Source organism: Dromiciops gliroides, chromosome 2 (assembly GCF_019393635.1).
Source record: "Dromiciops gliroides isolate mDroGli1 chromosome 2, mDroGli1.pri, whole genome shotgun sequence".
Classification (NCBI taxonomy): Eukaryota; Metazoa; Chordata; class Mammalia; order Microbiotheria; family Microbiotheriidae; genus Dromiciops; species Dromiciops gliroides.
The window spans coordinates 272,131,862-272,154,133 of NC_057862.1; the positions used below are offsets into that span (position 1 = coordinate 272,131,862).

General features: G+C 40.4%; 1 protein-coding gene across 1 annotated transcript; it reads right to left on the reverse strand.

Moving 5' to 3' along the window:
- Positions 1-1,506: 1,506 nt before the first annotated feature.
- On the reverse strand, positions 1,507-7,063 carry FOXA1 (forkhead box A1). Its single transcript, XM_043986856.1, has 2 exons — positions 6,757-7,063; positions 1,507-4,226 (listed from the first exon to the last, which is right to left on the reverse strand). Exons 1-2 carry the CDS (start codon positions 6,829-6,831, stop codon positions 2,877-2,879), a joined length of 1,425 nt encoding a protein of 474 aa, XP_043842791.1. The 5' UTR covers positions 6,832-7,063; the 3' UTR covers positions 1,507-2,876.
- Between the last annotated feature and the right edge of the window lie 15,209 nt (positions 7,064-22,272).

The window sequence follows — 22,272 nt, forward strand, 5'->3', positions numbered from 1 at the left end:
ATAACAAGAATTATGGAAAACAGACTCCTTTGCTGCAGAATGGAACAGAAATTTAATTTAATGATATGCTGGGGAGGGGAGACAAACAAGAAAACAAAAATGTTGGCGCTTAAAAACAAAAAACAAAAACGAGACCAGATGCAAAGTGAAATGCCGTGGCCTGGTAAGAGCCTCTCACCTTCTACCTTCCTTGACACGCGTTTGTGTCATACTTGGAATTAGGATTCCACTACCACAAATGTGGAGAATTATTGGGATTTACAGGTTCCCCCCTCACCCCCTACCTCTTTGGATAGGTCTTTAAGCATTCCTTCTACACCTCCCTTATCATATATAAGTTGTTAAGTTACTCAAGTAACAGTCTTCTTTTCATACCCTCTGATAGACAACAGTTTGAAGAAAGCTGATTGGGAGCTCTAGGTATTTAAATGGAAAATGATCTTCCCTCTTTTCACCTGGAAAATCAATTATGCTATAATTAAGAGAATTACACAGTTCTTCTTAGCTTGTTCTCCTGTGTGGAGTGCGAATGATCAAAGTAAAAGTTGTTCAAGTTCAAACCTTTCTAAATGACGGAGTTCACAAACACAGGCTGCTCGCGTGAGATAAGCTTTTTCTTGGGCTGTTGTTGTTATTGTTGATGTCAATCTGCACAAGATTGACAAAGAAATAGGTGGACTGGAAAGCTAGCCTGCTATCAAAGGAGATTAATGATTTTGTGATCACAGATAACTATGGCTGTGAAACTGCATTTAAGCTTCTTAGAGTTCAGTAGAAATCACCAATTCGGAGTCCTGGCGACTATAATTTTAGAAACGACGGCATTAAAATCACTACAATATGCAGAATCACAAATACCTTGGAAAACCAAGACATATATAACTGATCAGAAGCAGAAATGAATGCCCTTATCTCTATTCCCCCCATTTGGAGTCTGTTGTTGTTGTTGTTGTTTAATAAGAACAGTACTGACGAAATCTGCTAATTTTGTCATTTTAATTATGTCCACAATTGAACTTCATTACGTTTGCATACATTTCAAATAAAGAGGAAAAATCAAGGTGAGTTCTGCTCAGGGGGAAAATGACTTAAATATACGATATTAGTTTTTGCTGCATAAAGTATGCCCTGTCGCATACATCCATTTCTTAAAATGGAAGTCAACAGTGCTCAGAATAAAACAATCTTTATAATCTTGATTCCTAGAATTCCTTTATTAAGTCTCCTGTATAGGCCTGCATATGCCAATTCTGCCGGCAGTCATTTTTACTTGGGAAAGCTGAGTTTACTTATGTTGGAGACATTCTTATTGAATAAATACACCAGTTTTCATTGTTGATAATTTTCTTCTCCTATCTTCAATTCCTTGTTTTGATAGTGTTTGTCTTATATTTTGACAGCATGCAATAGTAAGAAAGCAGAAATCCTTATTTGATAACATTTGTTTTATTTAAAGTCCTTAACTGCAAGTGATCAAAAACATACTCCACAGCTTTAAATGTCAATTATTTTCTTTGCTAATTAAATGAAAATATCTCCCATTACAATCACATTTATAAAAATTAACCTTTTAATCTGTTATTTTAACCATCATTTAAAGCAATATCATCTGTAAAAGAAAGAAATATAAACCATGCAATAAATTAAGAACACTGAGAAAGCAAACAGGAATAATAATAATAAAAATCCATCTGGCTATGCTAACACCACGTCAGACTGTGGAAGGTGCATTAACACTGGATGAAACAAGCGAACAATGGCAATAAGTGGCACAATAAAAAGAATTTGGGGATCTTGGACCAGATTTCAAAACCCCTACACCTTGTCTCTCTTCTAATGTTGTAATAAGTCTTTTTTTTTTTGAAAAATAACATTTCTATAATGGCATAATACACAGGCTTATTTTTATATGTTAAGTGACCCCAGAGTAAAATGACCTCATCTCTTTTACTTTTGTCTTTGTAGTCCTACTGTGCCAACACATAGCTGGTACTCCACTGATTGATAGTCTGCAAATCAAAGAGTAGAGAGCTACACGTGCGCACTTTTTTAAAAAGCATTTTTTCTTAAGTCTGTATGGTAGTGAGAAGGAAAGGGATTGGAGTACCAAATGAGCAGTGGTCCTTGTAACATCACTTGGCCAGGCAACTTTTGAAGATGTAATATGTATATTACCTAGGTATATGTAGAATCACATATACATAGGCAAGCAGAGAGGATATACATATATGTGTACATATGTATTGAGAAATTATACATAATATACATATATCCTTTTAAGTCAACAGCTATCTGAAGGTTTCAGAAAGATGATCTTTAAAAAGTGCCTCTGATTCTTAGATTCTGCTTATGTTTCGCTACATTAAGAGCAGTGCTATCCTTCAATAATTTTTAAAGAGTCTCCAAATCTACTTTAAAAAAATCTGGGTTCTTAACATTAAGAACATTGCCACATACCTGTAAACTTTTGGGAAGTTGGACAGTAAAGAGAGTGAAAAAAATAAAAACAAATATTTTACAAGTTTGACCACCTCTTTCTTTTTTTTAAATACACTGGGAAAGAGAGAGGACTAGAGGGAGGGAAGGAAGAACAAGAGGAAATATCTTTATATATACAATTGTGGATCACTAAACTTTGCAGGAAGGATTTTAGTTTGAGTTTGGTTATCTGAATTGCTTTATAATAACACACACAACGCATTTTGAATACAATAATAAAGTAACAGTCCTTTGCACTGGAGGGGGAAGAGATTGTGCAAAAACGTAAAATAAAAAGTTTATTGGGGTTTCATGAATGGTTTTTGTTTTTTTTGTTTGTTTTTTAATTTCTCCTGTTACCAGAATGGCCATCCCAGAAAAAGCACCAGTCACGGGAGCTAGGAAGTATTTAGGACCGGTCTGGAATACACACCTTGATAGTAAGAAGGCTCCAGAGCCGAAGGCTCAATTGTGCTCCTCCCGGCCATGGAGGCACTGCTCAGGGGCAGGCTCCCTGGCAGCCCCGCGCCATAGGGTGAGTACTGCAGAGCCTGCTCATAGGCCTTGAAGTCCAGCTTGTGCTGCTGCTCCGAGGAGGACATAAGGTTATTGATGGAGAAGGGATGGTTGAAGGAGTAGTGGGGGTCCCCTTTCAGGTGCAACTGGGACTCGTGGGGTGTCAAGACATGCGCTGGGTGGGAGGGGGGCACCGAGGCTAGCGCCACCGGCCCAGAGGTGATTGGCGGGGCCGAAGAAGAGGCTGGAGTCTTTAGCTCCTGGGCGCCCCCTGTCGCCCCTGCCCCACTGTGGTCCAGGGACTGGGGGCTGGCCGCAGGACCCGACGCCTGGGCGCCCTCCAGCTGGGAGGATTTGCCGTGCACCCCGCGATGTAAGGGGGAGTTGGAGCTAGTGCTGGAGCCTCCCGGGGGCTCCTTCCTGCTGTCTGGACCTCCTTTGCCTACGCCTACGCCGCCACCACCTCCGCCGCCGCCGCCGCCGCCGCCGCCTCCAGCCCCGGCTTGCTTCTCGCACTTGAAGCGCTTCTGCCGCCGCAGGTAGCAGCCGTTCTCGAACATGTTGCCAGAGTCTGGGTGCAGGGTCCAATATGAGCCCTTGCCAGGCTTGTCAGGAGAGCGAGCCACCTTGACAAAGCAGTCATTGAACGAGAGGGAATGGCGAATGGAATTCTGCCAGCGCTGTTGATTCTGCCTGTAGTAGGGAAATAAGTCCATAATCCATTGATAGATTTCACTCAGGGTCAGCATCTTGCTGGGAGCTTGTTGAATGGCCATGGTGATGAGGGAGATATAGGAGTAGGGGGGCTTGGCATGCGGGTAGCTCCGCTTGAAGGTTTTGGCATCCCCTCTGCTGCGGCTCAGGTTGGAAGGGGCATATGCCATGGGGCTCATGCAGGGGTTCATCGACCCAGTGTAGGGACCCAGTCCATTCATGGAGGCAGCCTGTTGAGCTCCCATGGCATTCATGCCCCCAGGACTCAGGGCCGCTCCCATGGCGGTCACCCCTGCTGCAGTCATGCTGTTCATGGCACTGGCTGAACCTCCTGGCATTCCAGCCACTGCACCGGGGCTTAGTCCGGCCCCTAAGCCTGGGTTGGCATAGGACATGTTGAAAGAAGCTGGCGTCATGTTGCCGCTGGTGGTCATGGTATTCATAGTCATGTAGGTATTCATGGTGTTCATTGAGCCTAGGCCCGAATTCATATTGCTGACGGGCACTGAGGAGTAGGCCTGCGGTAGGGAGAGTAAAAGAAGATAAAGAGGGGTGGGTTAGTGGAGAGGGGGATGAGTGATGGGTGTGGGTAATGGATTGACCTAAGGCCACCTGCATTCACCTCTAATCCAAAGGAACAGTCAATACCATACAAATAACCTACAGACAGCCCTACACTCAGCAAAGAATGGGGGCCCAGAGGAACAAGAAGGAATAAGAAATGAAAAACAAATTCACATTTCCACCAGCATAGAGGAAATATTAACATAAAACATGGCCCAGAAAGAGGGATATGAACCTTATTAATAACAGAAGTTAGCCAAGGCCCACTAATGACTCTAGTATCTTCCTCTAATCTGTTATCCTAAATCTGGTTTCTTTTAAGAAAATGTTCCTCACTCCCACCCCCCACCCCACCCCACCCCAAAAAAACAACACTGGAAACCTTTCTTATCCCTTTTTGTTGCCCGAAAAAATAACATATTTCTTCATATTATATTCACTAAACCCAACTTTCAGAAAGATCTCCATTCAAGGGGAAAAAAAGATGGAAGAGAGTGAAAACTCCTTTTGTTACTTAAATGTAATTTGCAAGGCCTGAGGCTGGAGTTGCAACAGGCTTTTAACCAACACTTTCTCCTTCAGTTTCTCTGTCTCTCTCTGTACAGTATTTCAGCATTTATATACTATTTCTTACAGCAGTTATCTAAATTCATATGAAGCAAAGAGCCATTCATTTTCCTAATATAGAATATAATAGGCCTATAGAAATCTTAAGTAAATGGTAGTTTTATGTGTTTTTAAAAAACATTTCCACATAGCTTTCTAAAATCACCATCAAATTTAAGTTAGATTTTCACAAATTAACATTTAAAGTAAATTTGGAGGGGGGAATAGAGGAGATACCAATGTATTCATTTAGGTATATAATGCACCTTAAAAAAATGTTCAGATATTTGTAATAATTTCCCCTCTCTCTAATACCCTCTATATATTCCAGAATATGGTAATCTCAACTGTAATATTTATTGACATACTAAAATGGACACTTTGATCTTTGTAGAGCATGACCTCAAAGCAGAGGGCATTATCAGTTAGCTACAAACATGACGGTGTATCAGAGAAGCTGGGAAATGAACAATTTCAGCCACTTAAAATTTCTCAAATGCTAATTCTATTCATCAAAAGCTCCACTTACAGACGTGCATCACTCGATTTACATTCACAGCTTAAACCTGTATAGGAGCTCTTTGACCCAAAATAGGAATTTCTGTATGACTGAGAACTAAACTGCTGAAAAAGTTTGCATTCTTTAAAAAATTATCCTGGCATTAAAGCAGTTCACAGCATTTTGAAAGTGTGTCCAGAATAACAATCATATAATTTTTCAAAAGATTAAGCAGGGAATTGCAAACTTTTACTTAAGAGGATATTTGATTCTTATAAGCAATTGTCATAAAGTTATGTTTTATCTTCTTCCTACTCTAGAAAACAAAAGGGAATTAAAGAGTATTAAAAGGTTATATGAGCTGGTTTACTCATATTTAAATATTCATTATGCACATGTAAATACTGTATGCAGATAAAGTATATTTGTTAAATGAATGCAACTATATTAGCTATGAAAATAGTTCCTTTTGCTATACTAAGCTGCTATGGCATTTAGATCTTAATACTTTTTACACAGGGGCACACAATTCTTAGCAAGCGCTGGTTGAATGGATGTGTTCAGGAAGTGCCGGTATAATAAATCTTCTGAATAATCACAAGGTAATTTCAAAAGAAAATGAGTTTTAGTGAGTGGTAGGCCTATCTACTCTTTCTCAATATTCTTTTGTGCTTATTGTAAAATAAAAGTCACCCAAACACGCAAAAGGCGGGGTGGGGGGGGGACCCACAATGAAGAGAAACAGGTTCTCTCTGTCTGCAAGGGGCCGATTCATCTCTCACCATCGCCACCCAGTGGTTCTATCTAGGAACGTTCGCCTTTTCTGAAAAGATCTTTCTAAAAGATTAAGTTTTTGTTTTGTTTTTGAATGAACAACTGATTCCTTTGGATCCACTAGTTACTCAGCTACTCTGGTCAGAGAGATATTTGGAAATGAAAAAAAGGGGGGGGGGAAGCGGATGGAAACATCAGTTTTGCAACTAAGCTCTGGTTTCTCCAGGGGGTTCATTTCAACTTGCCTATGTTCCTGCCTGCCTACACTGTGGCAGGGCTTGTGCTCCAGTTTTCCGCTTCATGGAGGCAAGTGCTTCCCTAAAGAGAAAATCTACAAAACCTCCAGTTCCTGCTTTTCCAAAGGTCTAAGCCCTTTTTCTGAACCTGCGGACATCTCTCCAACTCCTGAGGCATCTGACCCCAAATCTCAGTCCTTAGACTATGATTTGTTTTCGGTCGTTCGGAACTAGGCATGGTTGGCAGTCGTCGCAATATCTAAAAACTCCCCAGTCCCACGAATTAGTTTGTACTCCGATTCCCTGTGCTCCCGTCCTCTTTTCCTCCCCTTCATGAGCAGCAACCTCAGATCTCCCAGTTTCACTCACCTCCTGAGATTCCGCGTAGTAGCTGTTCCAGTCGCTAGTTTCGTGCCCTTCCATTTTCACCGTACCTAACATCATGGAGCCAACCTGCCCGGTGTAATCATCCAGCCCTTTGCAAAGCGGCGGGCAGCGAGGAAAGAAGGGGGAGAAACAACCAGCGACAATAACAACACTAGAAAAAGCCCCAGTCACCAACCAAACCAGCACCCCACCTAGGAGGAAGCCAATTCCCGGTGTATGCTTTATTGCAGCTGGTGGGGGGAGGGTTGGGGAGAGGGAAAGGCGGGCGTAGAGCGGCGTGGGTGAGAGACACTTGAGAAAGTGAGGAAGTGCCGGCTGGGATGCGAGTGGAGTTGAGCTGATGTGGATCTTACGTCGCCCAAGTGCCCACCTCCTTCTCCTCTCCCCATTTGTCCGCTGCACAAAGACGCTTGCACCTACAAAGCCAAAGATGCACCTGCAAACAAACGGGCACCAGCCACTCGCAATTCCCCCCCACCCCGTCTCCCTCTCGGTCACCCAAACTCCCTTCTTTCCTTCTCGTACCGCCCCCTCCCCCAAACTAAGGCGTCACTTTATTTGCAAAGCAATGTAATTGGTTTAAGCTTAGAGAGAGAGGAAAGAGGGAAGTGGGAAGAAAACAAAAAGGGAAATACTCTCCTTAGGAAAGAAAAAAGTGAGGCCGGCCTCAGGATAGCAGAGATCTCCCTAAATGAATGCTGTGACTGAGGCGCTAGTGGCGGGGAAGGCTCTGTTTGAATTGAAAGTCAAAGGACAGCCGGCGTCAAAGCCTGGAGATTAGAAGACTGTGTTCACTAAACTGCAATCGAGGTTCCCCTTACTTGGGCACCCTACTGTTTTCCAGATGGCTGCTTGGGAACGGCTGCCATCACAGAGCCTAGTAATGCCAGCTTAGAGTCTTTTTTACGCCCACTATTTCCACTCTCTCCCCCAATTCTACATCGCCTTCTCTCAAGCCTCTTTTCCTTATTCAACCCTTTTCCTTGTTCAACTTCACAAAGTTCAACCCTGGGATTTTCTAGTCTCAGAAGGGTCTAGGATGCTGACGTGCTCTAAACCCAGGACTTTTTTTTTCGCCCCAGCTTCCGCCTCATTACAAAAATAATAATAGTTTTTGCTCTGTCACTGGAAATCCAGTCATCTGAGTCACCCCAAAATGACGTTAAAGCCAACCCCAGAACACCCAAGCTAGCAGCAGACTGGGATGCACTGAAATGTAACCCGTACCTGCGGCTACAGCAGGTGAGTCATTGTAATAATTTTATATCTTTATGACCTTTTTTTTCTTGGCTGGGCTGTCCACTCCCCTTGTCATCTGAAGCAATCATAAAAAAGAAAAAAGAAAACGAGGGCAGATGTCTGTGTTCTAGGGCAGGCAGTAGGTAGCAACTATTTTTGCTTCCTCACCTTCTCTCTCCCGCCTTTTCCTCTGCCCCTTGGAAAGAGGCTTGAGGCATGCTACATAATTTTCCCTAATAGAGAAAGTTCAGTGTAAGGTGGGGAACTGGTGGCGTGGGGCGGCTAAAATTCCCTAAATCATCTAACTCATTTAAAGGAGAAAAATACTCTGAGCCTATCTCTAAACTGGAAAAACACTGTTCCCCCTACAAGCGTCCCCGCCCCTCCCCCAACCATAACTTCATATTCACTTATAATTTATTTAAACTATAATTAGTAAGACTCAAGTCCAGTCTCCTGCCTTACTGTCTATCTTGACTACTATAGATTAAGTGAGAAAACTTCTATTAAAAAAAATCTCTTTGCTCTCATAAAATAATGGTGCTGACAGGACTTATGTAATAGGGAAAACCCAGTATTTTTCTTTTTGCTTGAGTCAAGGTATCAACTTCATGGATAATAATAGAAGAGTTGTGGGTTGTTTTTTTTGTTTTGGTTTGTTTTGTTGGGGTTTTTTTGGAGGGGGGGGGAGCTCGAGCTACTTCTGTCATTGATTCAGAGACTTAGAGCTAAAAGGAGCCTTAGATTAAGTAATTTGCCTGGGGACTTATGGCTAATAAGTGTCCCAGAGAAGGGATTAGAACCCAAGGCTTTTTGACTTGGAACCCAGCTCTTCACTTACGATGGAAAGCATTTGCCCTGGAATCAGAAGACCTAACTTCAAACAGTGGCTCTGCTACTTCCTGCCTGTGTGATCTCAGGCAAGTCACCAAACCTCTCGATGCTTCCCTCAGTTCCCTCATCTGTAAAATTAGGGGATTGGACAAGGTGATCTTTTAGGTCCCTTTTGGCTCCAAACTATGATGTTGTGAAAGTTAAAAAGGTTTCTCTTTTTTTGTTCTAATATTCCTTGATTGAGTTTCTGGCAAAAATGATTCTGAATAAACAAAAGTTTTCATAGGTTTTTTTTTATCCTGCTAATCTTATTTTAAGAAACTTATTTTGACTTTTCTAAACAAGTTCCCTTCCTCTCTCTCTCTCTCTCTCTCTCCCCCCCCCCACCCCTTGTGTATGTGTGTGTGTGTCTGTAGATGCACATATAATGCTTTTTGTTCTTTAAACGCTTCTTTAAAATCTGGCCAGGGACTTACATCAATCTTTGAAACAAATTTATTAATTCAGTATTCTTTTGTGTGATCATGTCTGCTTCAGGATTTTAATTCCACTTGAAAGGAAGGCATGAGGATGCTAACTTCAGGCATATTGTTAAAGTTTTCCTTATTCTTTTCAAATACTGTGAGTGACTTTGCTGCTCTCTTTGGACACCAATATTTTCTTAAATGATTTGAGTGGTTTTCAAAGTTATTCCATTGAAAATTAGTAATAAATACATCTGGGGGTGGAAGTTTGTAAGGAAAATCAATTTCAACCTAAAATGCCAAACATCAGACTTTTTTTTTGTTCCTAGTTTACATTTCAAAACTTCCTAGACTTGATTTGTCCAAGAAAATTTAATTTTACAGAACTGTAGAATCATCTAGTCAAAACCATTGGTGAAAAAGAAACACCCTACAACACACCCAGCAAGTGATTATTTAGCTTAAAGACCTCCAGTGAGAGGGAACTTACTATCTCCTGGGGCACTCTTTGTTTAAAAGGAAAGAAGGCAAGCAGGCAGAAACAGTGGTCCTTATTTGCCTACAAAACCTGAATAACAATTCAAAGAAATTTCCTAACAGTATCTTTAGGAACTAAAATATAAGCTATTCTGGCAGCTAGGTTATGTACCCCGTGTTTGTTTTCTTTTTGGATTGGAAATTTTAGATTACAACAAAGTCATAGCGCCTCCTGTTGTTTCTCTATTGTGCAACATACCTTCTCCATCAGTGGTGGCATAGGGATCCTATATTTAAACAGTAGCATGTTTCCTGCTTTGGGGGGCTTTCTGATTGATTGTGGTTTCTAAATCTAGCTGTCTAAGGCCCAAATTTGATCTCATAGAAATGGAATCACTAAAGGTAGTTATCTCCATGATGTTCCTTTTTGAAGAATGTTTTTCAGGATCATTACATATAATGGAGCTTAAGGTATAGTCTAACCTAATTATCAACCAGATAAAATTTTCAGGGTCTTGGAAGTGAATCATCACAATTTATATTCACTCATAGTCTTTGGGGGCCTTAAAATTCCCCCACCCCAAATCTGGGTTGTCAGTAAGCATACAAAGAGAGTCAGTTTCCTATATCATGGAAAGCACCTCCTCTGCACTGATCTTCAGTTAGCTTGTGTGTACCCAGAACATGTTCTGGAAAAGTTTCCTAAATCCTCCTGACAAATCAACCCTTTTGAATATTTTGGCTGCCCTTTTCACATCTTTTTCTCCCTAATTCTTTTTTTTTTTTTGCTTTTTTTTTTTTTGCAGGGCAATGGGGGTTAAGTGACTTGCTCAGAGTCACACAGCTAGTAAGTGTCAAGTGTCTGAGGCCGGATCCTAATTCTTATTTTTAATGAGTGTTCTAAAGTCTTTACTGAAAAGAGAAATTATTTCTTAGTCCTATGCTCTGGCTAAAATTATCTGATTCTGGGTAGATGCTATTTAAGTTTCCAAATGTTGTTTCTTTTGTGTAAGATTAGGACCTGAGGATCTGAAGAAAAGCTAAGACCTAGGCTAGCTGAATTAAAGTGGTCAAAACAATGGTTTGGTTGGGAGTGAGTGTGAGACAAGGGCAGTATGAGAGTGTATGCTACTTTTCTGTGAATAATGAATGTGGTATAATTGGACAGCAGTTATTCTGAGAAAGAACTAGGGGTTATAGTAAATTTCAAGCTCACCTGGAGTCAGCACAGTGAAGTGGCAGCTTTTTTAAAAAAAGCTAATATTGGGATGCATTAAGGAAAGCATATTCTCCAGGAATAAGGAGGTGATGTTCTCACTAGAATCTACTACCATCAGACCTCCTCTGGAGTATTATGTTCAGTTTGGGGCACCAGAGTTTAAGAAGGATGTTGATAAGCTTCAGAGGGTACAGAAGAATGTAACCAATGAATGGTCCATGACAGGATCAGTTGAAGGGACTGGACATATTTAGCTTGGAGAAGACTCAAGGGGAATCTGATCAGCCTTCAAGTATTTGAAGGAGTGTTGTGATGAGGAGAGATTAGGCTTGTTGCATAGAGGCAAATTTAAGATGAATATCAGGAACATCTTTCTAACAATTAGAGCTCTCCAAAAATGGTGAATTATCAGTTCTTGGAAGTCTTCAAGCAGCGTCTGGATGACCACAATTGTGGTGGGTATTCCTTTCATGCATAGATTAGACTAGATAGTCCCTTCCCACTCTCAAATTCTCTGACTCTTTGAGTCCATCTTTTAAAAATCTGATAAATCAATGAGTGGAGGATCAGAGAAGAAAGGCCCTAATTGAGTATTCAATACAAAAGGAGGAAAGGGAAAAAGCTAATCTTAGTGTACATCAAACCTAGGGCAGAAAGTAACAGAGAGACTTCCTCTATTTTAGAGAACTTCATAATATAGAATTGCTGCCTCTTTTCTTTGGTTCCAACAGTCTTTCATTCTGTTGGCTACGTTACTTCAAGGCACTTCAAGTACTACAAACTTTCTTCTATATCCATTTTTCTCTCAATGTTATTCCATTTAGAACTACTCTGAGACCTTTGACAGTCAAAGAGAAGCAAGAGGTAGGAAAGAGTGATTTATGGTTTATTAAGGGTAGGCAATTACTGTTACTATTAACACCCAATCCTGCTTTACAGATGAGGAAAGTGAGGCTCAGAGAGGTTAAGTAATTTTCTCATGGTTACCTAATAAATGACAAAGATGGGATTCAGCCCTCCATATATCTCCCCTGACTCCAGGTTCAACACACACTACAGCAACATAGTTTTCTCCTATCTAACATTCTGCCTTTTTAGGTGAGGGTTTTTGTTGTGCTCCTCTGATTATCCTTCTTCTTACAATACATTTTGTCTGACTGTCAGCACAGAAACCTAGAAATCTGGGAGTATCAGGCAGGGACTCTTCACCATATGGGATGAGGGAGCCTCTAGTTTGACTCCAATGGGACGGAGCCAGGGATTGCTCTCTCTCCTCTAGAGAATTGTTTCCTTCTGCCCTCCCCTCCTCCCCCCAATTATTTGCTGGTCTGTTCTGTTCATTAGATTCGGTCATTATCAGGCAGGATTTCCCAGCCAACTAAACACGATGTTTACTCCATAGATCTCTGGCGGGATTTGCCAGATAGTTTTCCTCTTTGGAAGCCCTGTGGTATGGACTGGTCCCTATCTCCATTCCTTAGATAAGAAGCTTAAGTCTCCCCAGTAGCACGGGAAAAACTCAGTTGTTCTAATGAAATCTGAGGCTTGCCTCTTGATGTGGTAAAGTGCTCTCCTCCCAGTGCCTTCAGTGTTATTAGGATCTAGAAACAACTGCAATCCTTAAATCTAATGGGTAGCGTGATCCTCCGGTGGTTTCTTCCAACTCTTCAAGGATGGCAAAGGCTAGGCTTGGTTGGCCTGTGGGGGTTTGGGCCAGCTGCAGCTCGTCTTTTTCCATATCAGGTCAGTATTGTTTCCCAACAGACATCTGCTGAGACTTGGCTAACAGATCTATTCATAAGGCGGGCAAAAAATTGCAGACCTAGGCAGTGGTATCACAGGCTCTGGAGAAAAGCACTGGGACTGGGCAATAGACCCCCCCCCCCCATGATGCCTTTGGTGGGGAGGGGTTAGAGTCAGCTGTTTTTCTGCAGTGTCTCTAGGGTTTTCCTTCCTCCCTCTCTTTCACCTATTTGAAAAGTATTTTAATCTGAGCTGTACCCATTCGTACAAAGTTGATGCTAAAACATACCGGTAGAACCTGCTGGAGATCTCCTTTCTGCTTCTCGCCTCCGCCTCATCCCGCACCTAGACCCGCCTCACTCTCCCACCACCTCGCTCTTCTTCCTGTCCCCCCTCCTTTCCTCTCCATCCTTCTTTCTCACTTACCTGGCAAGCTCCTCTCTTCCGCACCGCCTTTCTCCTCCTTTTCTTTCCCACTAGCCCTTCCCCTCTACATTCTTGCACCACCCCCGGGCCCTCACTCTTCAATCTTGCCACCCTTCCTTGAAACCTTTAAAAAAAAAAGTCATCAACATTTTATACGCAGCGAATTTATTCAGTACAAGGAGCAGGATGTCAAACCCGGACCTGCTCCCCCTCCTCCCTTTTGCCGTAGGTTACAAAACCCCTTTTGCAGGTAACCGCCGTTGTTTCCGAGTCAGCCCATATTTTGATCTCTTCAAACGAACAAGGATTTAAACAGCGATTTTCTATCCTGGTAACTGCCAAACAAATACGGTGGAAAAGAGAAACTTCTCCAAGGGAGAGAGGAAGAAGGGAAATAATTGCCACGAGAAGTCGAATTCTGGTGAACTGGTTCACTTATGAGCATGTGCTGTAGCGTGGAATTGTTTAGAAGTTAACCCCCTTGGGGAGGGGGGTGTTCACTGACTGTTTCATTTCTCTGCAGCTTTACCTGTGTTATCAGCTCTGTGCAAATGTAACTCAGTATTAGAGAAGAGGCAGTATTCAAGTATATGGAAATTATAGGACAGCACACACCCTCCCCCTTCCAAAAGAACAAAAGACCTCTTCTCATCCTTAACCAAATTTCCTTTCTGACAATTTAAAGTCATTTGTAAAGGGCCAAAGCTGACCCTCACTATTGGGATACTCACCCCTCCTCTGATTTTTCACTGTGATTCTTCCCATTGTCTACAAAGTAGGAAAAAGAGGGATTCTTTACTTTGGGAACTGAATAAAGATTACTAAATACTACAATTGTGTGGTTAGTCAGAAGTCATGACTTTATATAGAGAGTCCAGAGTTGCCTTTCATTTCAAGAAAATCACTGACTTATTGAGCATCTAGGCTTCTTCATCTGTAAAATGGGTAGAATTATTCTTGAAGGCAAGATCTCCTTCACAGGATTATTTGGGAAAAGCAGTGTGTAAACTTTTTTAAGTGGGAAGTACTGTGGTGCAATTGTTTTAAAGTCAAGAGTCTTGGGTTCAAGTCTCCAGTTCTGCCCCTATTTTGGGTGTGACCTTGGATAAAACCACAACCTTTCCAGGCCCTCATTTTGTCTTTTGTAAAATGGGGTAATTGGGCTGTTTGAATTCTAAGCTCTGAATCTATGCATCCTATCCCCTTTTCTTAGTGTTAAATCGATAAGTTTTTTTTTTGTTTTGTTTTTTGGTTTTTTGGTGAGGCAATTGGGGTTAAGTGACTTGCCCTGGGTCACACAGCTAATAAGTATTAAGTGTCTGAGGTCCGGATTTGAACTCAGGTATTCCTGAATCCAGGGCCAGTGCTCTACCCACTGCGCCACCTAGCTGCCCCTAAATGGATAAGTTTTTTTTTTTGAGGGGCAATGGGGGTTAAGTGACTTGCCCAGGGTCACACAGCTAGTAAGTGTCAAGTGTCGGAGGCTGGATTTGAACTCAGGTACTCCTGAATCCAGGGCCAGTGCTCTACCCACTGCACCACCTAGCTGCCCCTAAATGGATAAGTTTTTTTGTTTTTTGTTTTTGAGGGGCAATAGGGGTTAAGTGACTTGCCCAGGGTCACACAGCTAGTAAGTGTCAAGTGTCTGAGGCTGGATTTGAACTCAGGTACTCCTGAATCCAGGGCCAGTGCTTTATCCACTGCGCCACCCAGCTGCCCCCTAAATGAATAAGTTTTGATGAGAGATCTCCAGCTGATAGTGACCTTAGAGATAACCTAGTCCACCCTTCCCCCACCCTCCATTTTATAGGTGAAGAAACTGAGAAACTGAGACCCAAGGTGGAGCAGCCATTTATAAAAGTCTTCCAGAAGTTGTTTAATCCCTTTTCTTTTCTATCTTTCTTTCTTTTTTTTTTTTTTGCATGGGGCAATGAGGGCTAAGTGACTTGCCCAGGGTCACACAGCTAGTAAGTGTCAAGTGTCTGAGGCCAGATTTGAACTCAGGTCCTCTTGACTCCAGGGCCGGTGCTCTATCCACTGCTCCACCTAGCTGCCCCCAGTTTAATCCCTTTTCAAGGCAGAAAGGACCTTAAATGTCCCAGAAAGATAAGGTACATGTTTCTTGTTTCCTTAAACCGATCCAGAACACAGGAAAGGAGTTCAGAGATTTCCTTAATAATAGGTTTTTACTATCCTTTAGATTCTTGAGGGTAATAATAGAATAATAGAAAATTGGATATTTTAGTAACTATGTTTTACGTATTAGTCTTGAAAAATGTTTATTGTATAAACTTCTAAAGTCATAGCATAGCTAGCTTTTTAGCACTTCATTAACTTTGTGTCAATTATCATAATTTAAAAAGTATAATTTTAAAGAGAAGACTACTTGGTAGAGACCAACCTTGGAACCAGGAAGACCTGTGTTTGTATTACCTTTTCATATATACTATGTGACCTTGGATAAGTCACAACATTTCTCATTTAATCTCTCTATTCTAACAAATTGCAGATTGAGTCTCTATCCTTAAGTTAATTTTTTCCCATTTAAGAACCATTAACTCAATAGATCACTAAAGAGTGGAGGCATTCTTTTTTTTTTTAATAAAAATGTACTTAATCATTGCTATTTTTTTAACTAAGGTTTTTGCAGTCATTTTGAAAGCAACTCAGAAAAAGGAAGGTTTTTAAAATAAAAGTACAAGTGTTCAAACTTTTGTTGTTTGTTATACATCTAATAGGGCATATATACCAAAACATTGGTGCAGTGTCTTAGATTGCAACTTAATTTACATCTGAAATAATGATATTAAGTAGTCTATTTGGCCACACAGTGACTTTCAAGAATGATGATGAAATAATTATGGCTCCCACTAATTCCAGTATGTTGGCTGCCTGGATATACTAGGAACATCTGTGGTTCCATCAGCATGAAGAACTACCTGTACCAGCAGATCTCAACCCATCTAAGAATTAGAAAGTTGCCTTAGGGACTTGCTTAGGTACACACAGCTAGTTGTCAGAGGAGAGTTGCTAACTCAATTCTGATTGTAAACTATTCACTTCTTACTGTCTGGACATAAACCAGGGAACTGGAGGCATTCTCCAACAGCAGAATGTGTTTATAAGTATCAATTTCATATAATCTAATTTGGGAGAGGAGTTAGGAAAAGAAAACAAGAGAGAAGACCAGGATAGGTGTATACATAAAACAGCACACACACACAGAAACACACAACATTCTATTTATATCTCTATGATTTTCTTTTTTAACATTTATTGCCTTGATGAGTTTACTTGTATAAAGTTTACACCCAGCAAGTGATAGTTATATAATTTTATCATATCAGACACAACTACTGTTGTTATGACATAAAGTCCCAAAAGAAATTGTGAGAAAATTATTTTCCTTTTCCTTGACCTCTAGGGGTAATCACATTCTTCACATTGCCCATTTGTTCACTTTATTCCACAACTAAAAAGATGACCCTTTGGCTTTTCAATAGATATTGATTAAAAGTTAAATAACCCCATCAACTTTCCATCAACCAAAGTGCTAAACTTTAGTAGTAAAGGAAATCCCTGTGTTTAAATTACGTGTTTAAATTGGCAAACAAATAAAGCAGAGCTTACAAATTTAGAAGGAAAAGACTTGTAACTACAAAATTATTTCTGTTGGCATAAGATTGGCAAGCACAGACATCTTGCAAACAGCCATGCAGAGTTCACACACATGGAGCTTAGGGGAGCCAGTGTGTGTATATTTGCTAAGGGTCACAGATATGATGCCCTGGTTACTGACACTGACAGTTTGCTGAGCAGCTGAGCTCTATGAGGGTAACTAACAGTGCTCTTTAAATGAGATCATTTCAATTAAATATTACTCTGACTTTTAGGATGTAAATACTTTTATTTTACAGCCTGTCTCTGTGTAATTTAATCATTTCAGGGCACCACCAAATCCCTGTCAGAACCTGCTGTGTTGTTGCAAGGTATTAATCAGAGACCCAAAGTGTCAACCTTTCTTCATGAAGGTTTATTTGCCATGAAAATAGTATTAGGAGATTCACTAGAAGACAAAAGCAAATCTCTGTCAAATAGGGCTCATTTCCTTTTTCTAGCTGTTGGTTGCACTATAAGTATCAGACTGAAAACCAGCTGTGGAAAAAGTATCACAGAAAAGCTGTAAAAACCAAGGCATAATGTCAGTTAGGGATAGGGATAGGATAGGGACTAGAGCTGTGATTTAATTTATTTAGGAGACTTCCCTGACAGGGTAAACTCCCTCTACTAATGTAGGTCATCACTTTCTCTGAAACTTAAGAGTCTTAGAGAGTTGCCTAGAGTACCAAGAGCTTGAGTGACTCAAGCAGAGTCACAGCACATCAATGAAGACCTTGTGTCTCCCACACAGTTCCTGCTTTCTAGGCTGGAGCAGAGTTACTACCTCAGAATTTCTACCTCTAATTATGCAACAGGAGATTTGGACCTAAATTCATCATCATTGTAGCTCCCAACTTTTAGGTTCAAATGCCAGATCCAGAATACACTTAAGCAGATCACTGCAAGGCTGGAAAGACATTTTATGTTCCCAAGACATTCCAGACTTTTGTGTCAAAGCCAAAGGGGAGTAGAGAGGGAAGGCATACTCTTGGTCACAGAGGTATCATGAATTTAGATGAATATTTTTAAAAAGTTTTTTACAAAAGGCCTTTCTGGACTTATAGATTAACACTGGCAAAAGTCTTACAAGTAATCCAAAGTATCAAGGTGATAAGAAAGAGGGAGAGATTCACCAGACAGGGAAAGTGAGGTAGGAAGAACCATCACAAAATCAGTTTTTAATTACAAGAATGAACTTCATTGGTCTATGAGCACAAGGTGTGGTGTTAAAACAAGCTCGATCTAACAGGGAAAGAAGACAGACACTGAAGTAGTAATGCATATCTTCAGTAAGATGCCTTTCTTAAAAAAAATCAGTAGAATAAGTCATCTGAATGGATTTCTTAATCAAATCCTTAGTTTTCTTCCTCTAAATTACTCTTCTTAAAGACACTATAATGCTGGTATTTATATGGAGATTTAAGGTTTGCAAAACACTTTACATAAGTTTTCACTTGAGCTTCCACAATATTCTAGTGATGTAGATATAATCTCCACTTTATAGATGAGAAAATTGAAGTTCAAAGAACTTAAATGATGCCCATTGCTACACAGGCAGTAATTGGAGTTGGTATTCAAATCAAGATATGCTTTCCACCACCATCTCCAGCAAGCTTTCTAAACCGACAAAATCTGTACTGAGACATTCATGACATCTTTTCAAATATCTTCTTTCTTCCTCCTGTACTTTCTCCATATGGGAAAAGGAAGTAAGCCCCAAATGCTAGTACTTTGTCTAGGAAAAACTGAAACCTGTACTCTTAATTTCCTTGCAGATTTTTAAACTCTTTGCTGAATATAGCTGAGAATTCCTTGAATATTTTTACATGTGATAGAGCATCTAATTTTTTAAAATTAATTTAATATTAAGGAATTAGGGATTGGACCTTTGTGATTTCACTACAATAGTAAATTTTCTGTTGAAACTTTCCTTCTACCAATGCAACTTAAAGTCTCAGAGAGTTGCCTAGAGTACTGAGAGCTTAAGTGGCTTCCTTATTCACACAGCCCACCATGTGTCAGAAGCAGGTGATACTGGTTTCTGAAGTCGGCTCTTTCCACTGTGGCCCGCTGACAAAAGCACCGATTTCCCAGGTCTGTTGCATTGTTTTTATTAAGGGCATTTACTCACTATCCATCGTTTTACCCTTGAGTTGTGCAAGTCATGACGTCTTCTTTAATCGAATTCTTTGATCTCTTTTTCTGACTAAGCTCTATTTGTGTCGGAGGTAATGAAAGCATGGAATGTTTGGGTGCCTCCATCTACTTTGACTTAGATGTAAGCAAAATGTATTATTTTTTCAAAGAAAATCTTGCCGCAGCCATTGTAAATAAATAAACGTTTATATGTTGCTGTAAGGTCTTTAAAGTGCTTTCCTCACGACTTTGTGAGGTGATAGTAGTGTAAGCATTATTATCTTCATTTTCCGCATGACGAAACTAGAGGCCGAGGGAGTTTAAATGACTTTGCTCATAGTGACAGCAGGAGCAAACATGGGAACCCAGATTTGACAATGTGTCTACAGCCCTTTCCACTAAACCACACTGTTTTAGGGTAAGCTGATCTTGTAATCCAATTATAAAGTACTCGAGTTTTAAACACTTTTTGTTTTCTTGATGAGGAAAAAAGGATACCATTGAAAGGGATCCCATGCACCCACATATTCAGCAAATTACGGCTATTTTTGACCTACAAAAGCTGAAGAGAGAGCAAAGGAAGGATGTTCTCTTCCCACCCAGAACTCTCTCTCCCACTTCTCAGTATTTGTCAATTCGATGTAACTTTAGCAATAGCCTTTCTTTAGCGTCCAACGAGATCCTAGAAGGTAAGATAAAGATCGCTTAACCTTTTTGTGTGCCATAAACCCTTCTGGCAGTATGTTGAAGCCTACTGTCCCCCTTCTCAAAATAAGATTTTTAAATTAACAAAATATATAAGATTATAAAGGGATTGAAATAGCTTTCAAAGTTTGTGGGGTTTGTTTGTTTGTTTGTTTTAAGCCGAATTCACGGACCCTAGGGTTCAGAATCCCCTGATCTAAACTCTGCATGCTGGATCACCAGTCCTCTAAGCTGCATCCCACAACCCTCCCACACCGAGCTCGAATTGCTCTGCGCTGGCCCCTAGTGGTTGAGGGTCCTTGGTTGTGCCTTCTGGAGCTCTCCTCCGAAGGATGCACGGTAGAAATGGAATCCACTGCGTTCCCGCTTTTTAAAAAGCCTCTCTGACAGTTGGCTTACCTAGGAGGACAATGCTTAGCGCTGCTCCAAAACAGCTTTGGCGAGAAGCTCCCTGGGTTCCCTATCCTATCGTGTCTGCTCGAAAGCTGTAGGGGAAGGAACATAGGAAACAGAAGGCAATGAATGAAAATGTGTGTCTTACACTGAGGCTGAGGAAGTGCTGGTCCCTTTAAAACAAAACAAAACAAAAATGGTTAAGTGCAAGATAAAAATAGATAATTTCCTATCATCTCGTATCCTAGAGCCCAGTCAATGTGCCCAGTTTAAGGACTACCTGAAGAAAATGGTGAAGGAGAAATTGGACTGTGAGGATTTAGAGACCAAAGGAACACTGAGTAAAGATTTACAGGCGAGATTTAAAGTAAATTGGAGCTTACTCAGGAGCTCTTTTTCACCTTGGTGAAAGGCTTTGTGGTATAGCAAAACATCAGATTGTCTGTGAAGTAAGAAGATCCGTGTTTGAATCCTGACTGGAGTTACCGTTTTCTCCAATTAGACATGGTCGCTCATTCCCCTTTTCTGTAAAATGAAAGGGATCACCAGATGATTTCCAAAGTCCCCTTTAGCTCAATAATCTATAATTCATCCTCTCCTCCCTTTCTTCAGAAAGGTAAAGGCAAAAATGAGCCCTTATGTCCCCTAGCTCTATCTGGGAGAACTATGAGCTGCCACTCAATAATAATAATAATATTTTTTTAAAAGAACATTAAAAGCAAAGAAAAATTTGAGCTGCTACCTTTTGAAATGGAAATAGTAAATTTCCTCAGAATCTTTCTTTCTGGGAGTCCAAGTCTAGCTGGACTTAACACAAATAGGATACTGCTTTTTAACTCTTTATTTCCTTTCCATTTCAACGTATTAAAAAAAAACCTTAAAATTTACCACAAGCGTACAAGAAAGTTTAGCTGATTTTCAAACCTAATTTAGAAAAATAAAGTGTACTGAGTGACTAAATCATGCAAAGCTTTTTGCTAGATGCATGTGCTGAAGATGACATTGCATCAACTTATTAAAATTCCTGTACTAAGTAAGCATGCTGACAGAAGACAATGCAACTGAGTAGCTTATTTTTAAAATATCCTGTAAATTTTTTAAAAGACTTGCATCATTAAAGCTCTAAAATGATGTGCTAATTTTGAAAATTCTGCTTTAAATAGTAATCAAAATTTAAGAAGCTAGAATAAAATTATTTTTATTTCCCTGGAGAGGAGAAGGGATTTTTGGTGCTTATTAATTTTTTTCTTGCATGTGTAGGGTTTTATATTAGTGGGGTCATATCTAAGGAGCCCATATATGCAGGCAGCTATCATCACTTAATGCAAGCTCAGATTTTACAGTATGCTTAGGGATAACCTTTAGTTTGGCTAAGAGTAAACAGGGCATTGGTACTCTAAGCCCAATGTTTGGGCTACAAAGTCCAGGCAACTTTCATACATAATTATCTTTAGAAAAGAAATTGTTCTAACCTCAGAATAACTAAAGTCTTCAGTGCATTACCCATAGTTCAAAAAATACCTAAGTAAAACCCTTTTCAATTGCAAAGTGTGATTGGAATGCTAAATACTAGTTACTAACTCCAGGCAAAATAACTTTTCATTCTAGGCCTTATGGCTGATTTAGTTCAGGCTCCTTACTTTCCTCTTCTCGGTGGGGGAGATATTTTGCTTCCTTTATCCTTTACTCCTCATTCCTTTCTATATGTCTTATAAATGAATCCAGAAACCTTATTTCTTTATGAAAAGGGGCCAGAGACTTTTTGGAGAGATAGCCTGAGCATGGCAAGGGTTGTCCAACTCCTCCTCACACCCCATCCAGCGTTACTAAATGCCTCTTTAAGATATCAAAACTTCAAGACAATTTGCCTGGCCTGGAAATTAAATGCCTAGACATCACAGAAAGGGCAAGTAAAAATCAGGACATGTGTTTGAACATTTTTGGATTGGATTGTGGGAGGGGCAGGAGCACATAAGCTCTGGAACAAGGAAAGAGTAAAAGGAATTTTCTTAGGGTGACCCAAGTTATGACTTGGAATATTCTTTTTGGAGAGGAGGAAAGTCTTGACAGCTTCCTGAGCAACAATTTTATATATCATCCAGATGACATCCAGAAATGACATTATAGTTAATATTGGACTTGGAGTTAGAATACTTGTGTAATCCTTCTCATTTTAGAACTCCTTGTTTCCTTCAAAATATT

Excerpts from the sequence above, each read along its gene's own strand:
- FOXA1 (XM_043986856.1), bottom strand. The coding sequence starts at position 6,831 with ATGATGTTAGGTACGGTGAAAATGGAAGGGCACGAAACTAGCGACTGG. Across the intron at positions 4,227-6,756 it reads ACTACGCGGAATCTCAGGAG|GCCTACTCCTCAGTGCCCGT; the intron begins GTGAGTGAAACT and ends TCCCTACCGCAG.